This window comes from Marmota marmota, unplaced genomic scaffold (assembly GCF_001458135.2).
Source record: "Marmota marmota marmota unplaced genomic scaffold, marMar, whole genome shotgun sequence".
In the NCBI taxonomy this organism is placed as follows: Eukaryota; Metazoa; Chordata; class Mammalia; order Rodentia; family Sciuridae; genus Marmota; species Marmota marmota.
This window is the reverse complement of record NW_025999925.1, coordinates 3,391,698-3,400,656: the sequence shown is the minus strand read 5'-3', so window position 1 is coordinate 3,400,656 and position 8,959 is coordinate 3,391,698. Positions and strand designations below refer to the sequence as shown.

The 8,959-nt window shown below is 46.1% G+C and overlaps 1 protein-coding gene across 4 annotated transcripts in view; it reads left to right on the top strand.

The window, feature by feature from the left end:
• The window catches only part of Tmem171 (transmembrane protein 171), a 9,580-nt gene extending 824 nt beyond the window's left edge, over window positions 1-8,756 (top strand). The window contains exons 1-4 of one of the 4 annotated variants that reach the window (XM_015497803.2): window positions 1-15; window positions 2,085-2,792; window positions 5,998-6,139; window positions 8,473-8,756. In XM_015497803.2, coding sequence (XP_015353289.1) covers window positions 2,153-2,792; window positions 5,998-6,139; window positions 8,473-8,671 — 981 coding nt within the window. In that variant the 5' untranslated portion in view covers window positions 1-15; window positions 2,085-2,152 and the 3' untranslated portion in view covers window positions 8,672-8,756. Of the gene's footprint in view, window positions 16-190; window positions 478-2,084; window positions 2,793-5,997; window positions 6,140-8,472 lie in introns of those variants that run through there. The other 3 variants (XM_015497805.2, XM_048800147.1, XM_015497804.2) reach the window with 3 other exon arrangements.
• Window positions 8,757-8,959: the final 203 nt, after the last annotated feature.

The window sequence follows — 8,959 nt, the reverse complement described above, 5'->3', positions numbered from 1 at the left end:
AGCACACAGCCTCAGGTAAGCTGCCCGGGCCCGCGGCGCCTGCGCTTAGGAGGCGGCGGGATGGGCGCTGGGAGGGCGGCAGCGCGGAGACGCGCGGGACTGCACTAAACCTGCGCCCCTGGGATCCGTGCGACCAGCCACTCCGGTTGTTGGTTGCGCTCCAAGCTCCCCTAAAGCTCACAAAAGTGTTTCCCACAAAAGACAGTTGCTTCTCTTTAGCTCTCTTTACGCACCAGAACTTTGGACGTGGAGAGATGCTGCTGGTTTGGAAATGTCTTCTGGAAAACCTATAGGAGTGTTGTGGGGAGGCAGATTTGGTTTGTGGGATGGGAATTTGAAATCAGGTTGGTATTTGGAAAAGGTCTAATTTTTTTTTATTAGTATGGATGCCCCTGTGTGCCCGTTTGATCTGTAGGGAAAAGTGGAGGCACTGAGACTACCCCACACTTTTGGATCAGGGAGTAACATTTATGCCAGGTATTTATTCTTCTAGTCTGGGGTAGGGGGCGGGGAATCGGTTTTGAGTTTCTTCTATTTTTTATTTTGTTAGTGTTCGGGAATTTGCCTTAATACTGTTGAAACCTTATGACTCACTGCAAAGCCGAAGATACCAAGTAGACAAGGAGTTCCTGATAGGACTTTGTAGCTGATAATCACCCTTATCTCTGAAACCAGCAAGAGGTTGTTTATAAAATAGTGTAATGCTTTCTTTAGATCTTTCTCTTGGCTTGACAGCAACTTCATAAAATAATAGTATTTCCCAGTTTGAGGTGAAAGCTTATTTCTCTCCTATATTTCCTCTTTTCTTTGACTTCCTTCTGATTCTATCACATTTTTTCCTGGAAAAGTACTTCCTGATATGTGATCACCTGTTAGCTTTCATTACCTGAACTATCCTTTGACACAATTTTGGTTGTCAAGACCGTCTTGGGTTTAGAGCCTCAGTCTTGAACTTCATGTGGCCATGGATATGAGTGACACAAAATTATTTTGCAGGTTTTCTTTTTTGGGCAAGTGACTTCATGACTTTGTATTGTCTTTGCCAGTGTCCCACATAGTGCCCTTACTCCCATTCATTGGAGCAAGACAAGATTACTGGATGATAGAGTCAGTTCTGCATAAACTAAACAACTCTTGAACAACTACTTGGTGACGTGAATGCAGGACTTGGGTGATTCTGTGAAAGGTGCTTCTCACTTGGTTCCATAATAGTCTTTTAAAATCAAGTTCTGTTGGACTTTAGTGCTTTGTAATGTGATTTTATCAGCCACTTATTTTTTCAGAGTCCAAACCTCTGTGGAAGTGGGTGGCACTGGGGAGGAGGGTGAGAACACCTGCCTTAGGTTACCTTGGAGATGGGGCTGCACTTGACCTGCTGTGCCAGACTCTCTGGGCTCATCCAGGCCCCTTGCAACTGTGTGTGTGTGTGTGTGTGTGTGTGTGTGTGTAGGGACAGTGCAGTCCTAGTAGGTGTCTCTTGAGAGCCCAAGAATCACATTTTGACAGAATTAACTTCAAAGTTCTCAACCCCAGTGTATTCCTGAACAGTCGTTCCATTCTCTTAAAACTGCTGGACTTGGGTCTTCTGTAGATACAGTCTTAGAATAAAGCATGAAATGGAAAGCTGCCCAAGCTCGAAACAGGAAATGGAAAGTTAGTTACCAAACAAAAACTTACTGACTTGGAAATTCTCAGAGCAGCTATGATGAAATATGGGGCCTCTGTAAATCAGAAATAATCCCAGTGGTTCTTCCCTCGCTCCCCATTGTTTTTTGCTTTGAGGGAAGTGAATTTGTAAGACTCAGAACAGGAAAAGCCACACCCACTTATTTTATTTTTTTAAAAAAACATACTCTTATCTCAGATGCATGGTAATTGGATTTCCTTTTTTTGACCATCTTCATAAAATCACACATTCATGAGTTTCTGAATGCCATTCTGATTCATCAACCAACTCGATGTGGCACTGTGTAACAGTTGAATGAAGTTCTACCTCCTGTGATTTCTGGGATGGCCAGCGAAGAGTAGGGTTGGTTAGTAACACCTGGACCTACTTTAATTAAGCATTTTTTTAATGTTTGCAGAGCTCTGAAGGCACCGACGGGAAGGAAACACATCCCACGTCACCTCAGGGAAGGGGCCTTTCCTGGCCATGTCTTCAACAGCAACTGCTGAGCCAGAAGGGGACCAGCAGGACAGGCATGTCAGCAAGCTCATTTTCTTCCTCTTTGTCTTGGGCGCTGTCCTGCTATGTGCGGGAGTCTTGCTTTCCATCTTTGGGTACCAGGCCTGCCAAAATGAATCCCTCCCAGACTGCAGCATGGTACTGAAGATCGCCGGGCCTTCATGTGCTGTGATTGGGCTTGGGGCTGTGATCCTGGCCCGCTCCAGGGCACGACTTCAGTTCCTGCAGGGGCGGAGACGAGGCGACCAGGCAGACCCAAACCAAGCCTTCATCTGTGGAGAGAGCCGCCAGTTTGCCCAGTGCCTTATCTTTGGGTTTCTGTTCTTGACAAGTGGCATGCTCATCAGCATACTGGGCATTTGGGTCCCTGGATGTAGCTCAGACTGGGTGTCGGAATCACTGAACCAGACAGAAACTGCCAGCATGGAGCCTCCAATCTGTGGGTTCCTTTCTCTGCAGATCATGGGGCCTTTGATTGTGCTTGTGGGATTGTGTTTTTTTGTGGTTGCCCACATCAAGAAGAGAAACAACTTGAGTGTGAGCCAGGATGCCTCTGAAAGCGAAGAGGGACACTCCCACAATATGGAGTCTGTCCAGGTCACTGTAGGTGAGTGGCTGTCATTCGGGCACTTGCTCATGCTAGAGTGGCTGTTGATTTAAGGCTTCACGGGGCTACCCTGAAGTCTGGTCTACATGTTTTCTTCTTCTTTCTCACACGTTGTGTACATACATGCGTGCACACACACACACACACAAAAAAAAAAAAACCCATGCAAACATACACAGTGTCACTGCTGTGGTGAGCCCTGTAGGAATCCTTGTTAACATCATTTCTCCCCAGTGACTGTTATTTAGCAAAAGCATTGGGAGACTAAGTAATGAACTTTACTGAGGGCACAGAGAAGATTAAGAGGAAGGTAAGAAAAACCTCTGTCTACCTTAGGGACCCACCAAGTTACCCCCATTTCCCCTGTTATTCTCCTGCTGAGACCATATAGTACTATCAACTGTGAACCGATCCTTGGGTTCTCCTCCCTGGCTGTGGCTGGCTGACTGTCCTTGGTAGGTCCTATAACCTCTCCTGCCTTAATTTGTATATCTATAAAATTAGCACCACATTTCTAAGACTCCTTCCAGCACTAACATTCTAGGAGTCCAGTTCTGTCCCAAGTATGTTAGGATGTTTTAAGGGGACTCTCTGTACTGGTTTCCATATTGTTATTTACTTTCTGTAACTTCATCCTTGACTGTGGGCTTGGGGCAAGGTTTACTCATATCAGAGTGGCTGTTGATTCAAGGCTGTCAACGACAGACTGAGATGAAATATGACGGTACTTCTTTCTCCCACAATGCCTAAAAGTTCCTTTTGGGTCTCCTGGGTTTTGAAGAAGAGATGGATTACTATTTTCAGTGTCACCCCCCCTCCCACCCAGAGCAAATATCAGTACTTTTGAGCTCAGTTTCATACAAGTGAGGAAAACCACATGGTTGCTCATGTGCAAATTTTTATTATTTTTTATAATCTCTTGCTTTTAAAAGGTTAAACTCTGAAGGTACAGCTTTGGCACTAGAGTTATTATATGAGAAAAGGGGTCCCCTGGTGTTATAGATGTTCTCAGCTTTTTTGAGGAACCCACTGGGGTACAAGTAAATTCATTCATTGGATGCTATAATTCCCTACTTGGGAGATTTTGAGGGGTGATCTTTGGGTTTGCAAGCAGGGGAGTTTCTAGGTCCAGGCTCCCACCTGGTGGCTAGAATTGGGTCTGTGCAAGGAACAGAGAAGTAGGTGATGCTCTCGAGTGTGTGTCCTTGTCCTGAAGTCACTGCATCGATCAAGATCTTTTCTACTTAACTCTGTATGCCCCATTAAGCCTGTGAAACTGGCATCTCCACTCTGGTTTTTCTCCTTGGAGGCTAGGGAGAGAGTTTATATCTTAGCTGCTATGTCTACCATGGACACTCTCAGTGCTAGATCCTAAACTCAGGAGCGGGTTAAGAAATGGCCCTGCTTCCCTCCAGAGGTGTTTGCTGTGACCTCACAGAGGACATCAAGTTCTGAGAGCCTAGAGGAAGGTGAACCCCAAGGGCGAGGCCTCATTCCAAGGAGCACAGGTTGCAAGGTGTGCATGGCAGCGCTAACTGACACTGGGATGGACGTCCTTGGAGATAATAGGCTACTCTGAGCATTCCCTTGTTTGTTTTTGACAGGTGATGGCCTGCCCCGAGGCTTGCTTCACAGGTCTTTTGTTTTATTATTAGTTGTTCAAAACATTACATAGCTTCACAGGTCTTTTATTCTGCTTTGTGTAATTAAAGTGAGCCCTGAATCCCAATCCCAGTGACCCATCAAGACCTTGTAAAAAATTAAATGAGAATCCCAAGAGAACCCTGACACTTTATCAAGTTGAGATTAGCAGTATATATTTCAATTCCAATTACCATCTCCTTGCAGAAATAGAGATAGAGTTAATGCATTTTTGAAAGGGTAAATCACCTCTGGGGAAGTGATCTAGGCATCAGGGTACAGCTTGCCAGTTGGGTGTGTTTCTTCATCAGGCAAATAAGTGCCCTTGGCCTGCGAGAGGGAAGGAAGCCCTTTGCTGGGTGTTAGACCTGAGTTTGCTCTCTGCCTGGCCCTGCTGTAACCACTGGACACACATGGTCTCCTCCAGTTCTCCTTCCTGTTTTCTCAGCAGGAGGAGAGCTTGTTTAGGGCCATGTTGGGCTGGTCATTGGCAAATGGGACCCACATAGCTTTTAAAGAATCCTGTATCAATACCAGTACACACTGATTTCCTACCGGTGCAAACAAGTCTCCTCCCTACAAGGAAATAAAGTTCTCCCTTTTATTTTGCTTTGGTTTTGCCAGTTGACTAGAGGTCTTCATCTGACCTCTCATGGTGGCATTGCCACACATCTAGAAGGTTCTGGGTAATTCCTGTGGTGATGTGCATTGAAATTTGAAGGCATTGGAATTCAAATGCAAATTGGCACTTTCTTGGTCCCTAGTTTCTCTTTCTCAAAACATGGGGATGTATGTATTCTAGAGTGAACAGTAGCCATAGAAATACAAAATACAAACTTTTCTTTGCGTTTGACCTTTATCCATACCGCTTAGATGAAATTTTGATGAATTCAGTAATGGGCAGAAAATAGCTTATTGTCATTTGTTCAAAGGCTGAAACTAAGTTTGATTTGAGGAACTTGGTCCTTTACCCAACTTTTGATTAATTAAAACTATCCATTGAAAATGAGAAAGGTTTTACCAGCAGTAGACACCCCCAGGGAGGGTAGGGAGCTTGTTAACAAATGCCTCACACAAATCTTTTAGCTCAAGTTTGCTGTGAAACAGACGCCATGTCCAACCTGCAGTGGTGAGCACTCTGGGCTCTGAAATACTGGCCCACTTTGAAAATAAAGACAAAGAAACAAAGTGTGGTAAAATGTAAAAATATTTACTCTTTTAACAGTTTTTAAATACACAATTCATTGATGTTAAGTCATTCACAGTATTGTACAACCATCATCACCATCAATTTCCAGAACTTTGAACTTTGCCATTATCTCAAACAGAAACTCTGTACCCATTAAATAGTAACTCCAGTCCCTTTCCCTACCCAGCCCCACCCTGGCCCTGCTAACCTGTTTCACTTTATGTATGGATCCCACAGGCCTACATTTTAGTTTTGGAGTAACCAGTAGGTGTTTTGATCTTTTGCTGTATATAAATGGACCAAGTATAGAATTAATTGATTTTGCTCTTGATAACTTGTTTTCTCTGTCTTCAAACAAATATTGTGTTTCCTCAGGTGACTCTGTGATAATATTCCCACCCCCTCCGCCACCTTACTTTCCTGAGTCTTCAGCTTCTGCAGGAACTCGAAGTCCTGGGGCAAACAGCTTGCTTCCAACCGAAAGCCCGCCTTCTTATTACAGCCTTTTTAATGATGGGTAAGACTTGCCATTTGATCTTGGCGTATAACCTCACAGGCCTAGACCTGAATGGCCTAGCTTTAAGGTTTTGGCAGGAGAGTGAATAGTGTGTTGAGTATCTTTTTACTGATGGCATGTCAGTATTGTTGCCTTGGCATGAATACTGCCTTTCAGGAAATTTTGGGCAGCACCTAAGTTAAATATGTTAAAAGAGGTTAATATGACACCATCTTAGGGCATCTTCCTGTGCTCCTAGCAGGGGCTGTCCTCAAAGTGTCTAATAACTCTCCCATCCTGAGGAGAAATGAATACCAGGGACTGGGAGGGCCCTGCCCTTTTTGGTCTCCATGGTTTTAGATTGTGGGGAGGCTCAGAGGCCCTGGATTATAGGGAGGCTCAGGGGCCCTAGGGATCCCCAACAGGTACACAGTTTTAATATTCTAATGCAGGTGCTTGGGTAACTGGTTAAATCAGCCTGCACCCTGACCTGACCCAATGGTGCCCCTCCCTCTGGGTGCAGTCCTTCCCTGAGCCTCAGAGCCTTATGACTGATGGAGAGAAATGTCAGATCCACACCCTACCTCACACAGGACGGGGGAGTCCCACTCAAATAGGATGGACCTGAGGCAGCATGAGTCTGGAACAGTGTGAGAGGGATGGGAACAGGCTGACATTGAGGAGGGGGAGATAATGATCTCCAGTGTAAGACAGATCCCTGAGGGTGAAGGATATGGAGACAGGCTTCTGGATAGCCAGAGGTGGGCTGGTTGGTGGTGGGGGGATAGTGAGCATGGGCCTTTGAGGAAGAGTAGACAGGGCCGCGTCCCTGTAGAAACAGGAGGTGCTAGAGAAGGAACTGCAAAGAGGTTGCTGAAACGAGGAGGCAAGGAGTCAAAGGCTAGTGGACACTGGGTGGGAGGGGAACGTGTGCCAGGAAGGGGTTCTGGGAATTCCCAGGCAGAGGAGGGCTTGTGCAGACCCCGGCTGTGCAGCATTCAGGGAGCAGGGCTGGAGAAAGCACTGGTGCTACTGTCCAAAGGGGAGGTCAGGGAGCAGGAAAGGAGGAAGGGTTGCTGGAAATGTCCAAGCCAAGTGAAAGGCTGGGGCAGGACTCAGAGATCTGTGGTCAGGAGAATGAGATGATGTACATTTTTGAGCGGGTGGAGGAGCAAGAGTCAAAGGACCTGGTGACCACGGCTGGGGACAGGTGCTGCCCTGCCTTCTCATTATGTTTAAGGCAGTGTTCTACCTCCTTGCCTTGACGGTGCATCCTGGGAAGTGAACAGCTCCCAGACCCCACCACCCAGATAGAGCAGACCCAGGTGTGTGGCCCTGGAGAGGACAGCCAGTGGACATCCGCCTTGCCTCCAGGTCCTGGAGAGAGCTAGGTTGTGTGGAGATCCTTTGTTTCACAAAAGAAGGGGGCAGACTATCTGATGAGAAAGGGAATGAGGTGACTGGTCAGGATCTGGGAGGAAGCCTTGGAGCTTCACAGGTGGTGAGCCGGGACTGGGAGGTGAATGCAGGAGTTGCCCTGCATGGAGAAAGGCAGGTTAGGACTGGCCAGTTGGACAGCACTAATAATGAAATTTGCATTTTTTTTTTCCTTCAGTGACAAACTTTCCAAAACCATAAAATCAGTATTTAGAGACTTAAAGGAAACCACTACTGGGCTGGGGATATGGCTCAGTGATAGAGTGCTTGCCTAGCAGGAACTAGGTCCTGGGCTCCATCCCCAGCACTGGCAGAAAAAAAAAAAAAAGATAAATAAACTATTAATACTAAGCCACTGCCGCTGCTGTAATGTCTTGAGTCCCAGGGTCTGGATTTTCTTACATTACTTCATGTGATTCTCACAACCACCCTGGGAAGAAGGCACCGATATCAACCCCAATTTACAGATAGGGTTAAATAACCAGAACATATCGGAGTGGGGTTCCAGCCCAGGTCCATTAACCAGTGTGCCTCTCTGATTCCCTTCAAGTCTATGGCTTCATTTATAATTTTCTATGTGCATAAGTTTGACTACTGGCTCCCACGACAAAATACCAAAGGACAGTGACTCAGAGGATCCATACCCCCAACCCTTCAGATGGTACCTCTGCCTTCCTCTTCAGGGCCTCTTCTGTGACAAGGCGGATGGCAGGAGGAAGGGGGCTGTCTGAATGTTATAGACAGTTCTAAGAAAAGTGAGGGGTTGAGGAATCCAAACAGATCTATAAAAAGTAGATGTGGGAGAAATGACTCCTTAGACCCCTGTCGCTACTGCCAAATGCATGTCATGAAACATCGACAGGAACCTAGTACTTAAGGGTGTTGCTGTTTTAGCAACATGGTCTCTTTCTTCTCAGCAGAACCCCAGCTCCTGAGAGCCAGGGCCCGGCCCCCGAGAGACCACGAGAGTTCGTGTACACCATCTCTGGGCCGCCTGCCCGCTCCGACTTCTCCCACACTCCTCATCCTTCATCGGAACCGCCTCCTAGATATGAAGAAAAAGAACACGCCCCAAACGCATCCTTGTCTCCATCTTCAGAGTCTTCCCCACCGTGAACTCAGTGCGGTTTTATATATAATGAATCATTATTTTATTTAATTTGTTTTTTTTTTAATAAAAAAAAAACAAAAAAAGACAATAGCATTGACTGTGTCCTCATTTTCCTGATATAACATCAACAGGAGTAATCAGCTTCCAGGTCAGATTCCAATTGTTGGTGCTTCAGGCAGCAGGAGAGGTGTAGTGCCCTCCCGCCAGGCACTTGAGACGGTTTTCTCATTTAGATGGACAACTCTGGGAGACAGGTGCGATTATTTTTATTGGTAGATAAAGAAGGGCTTAGA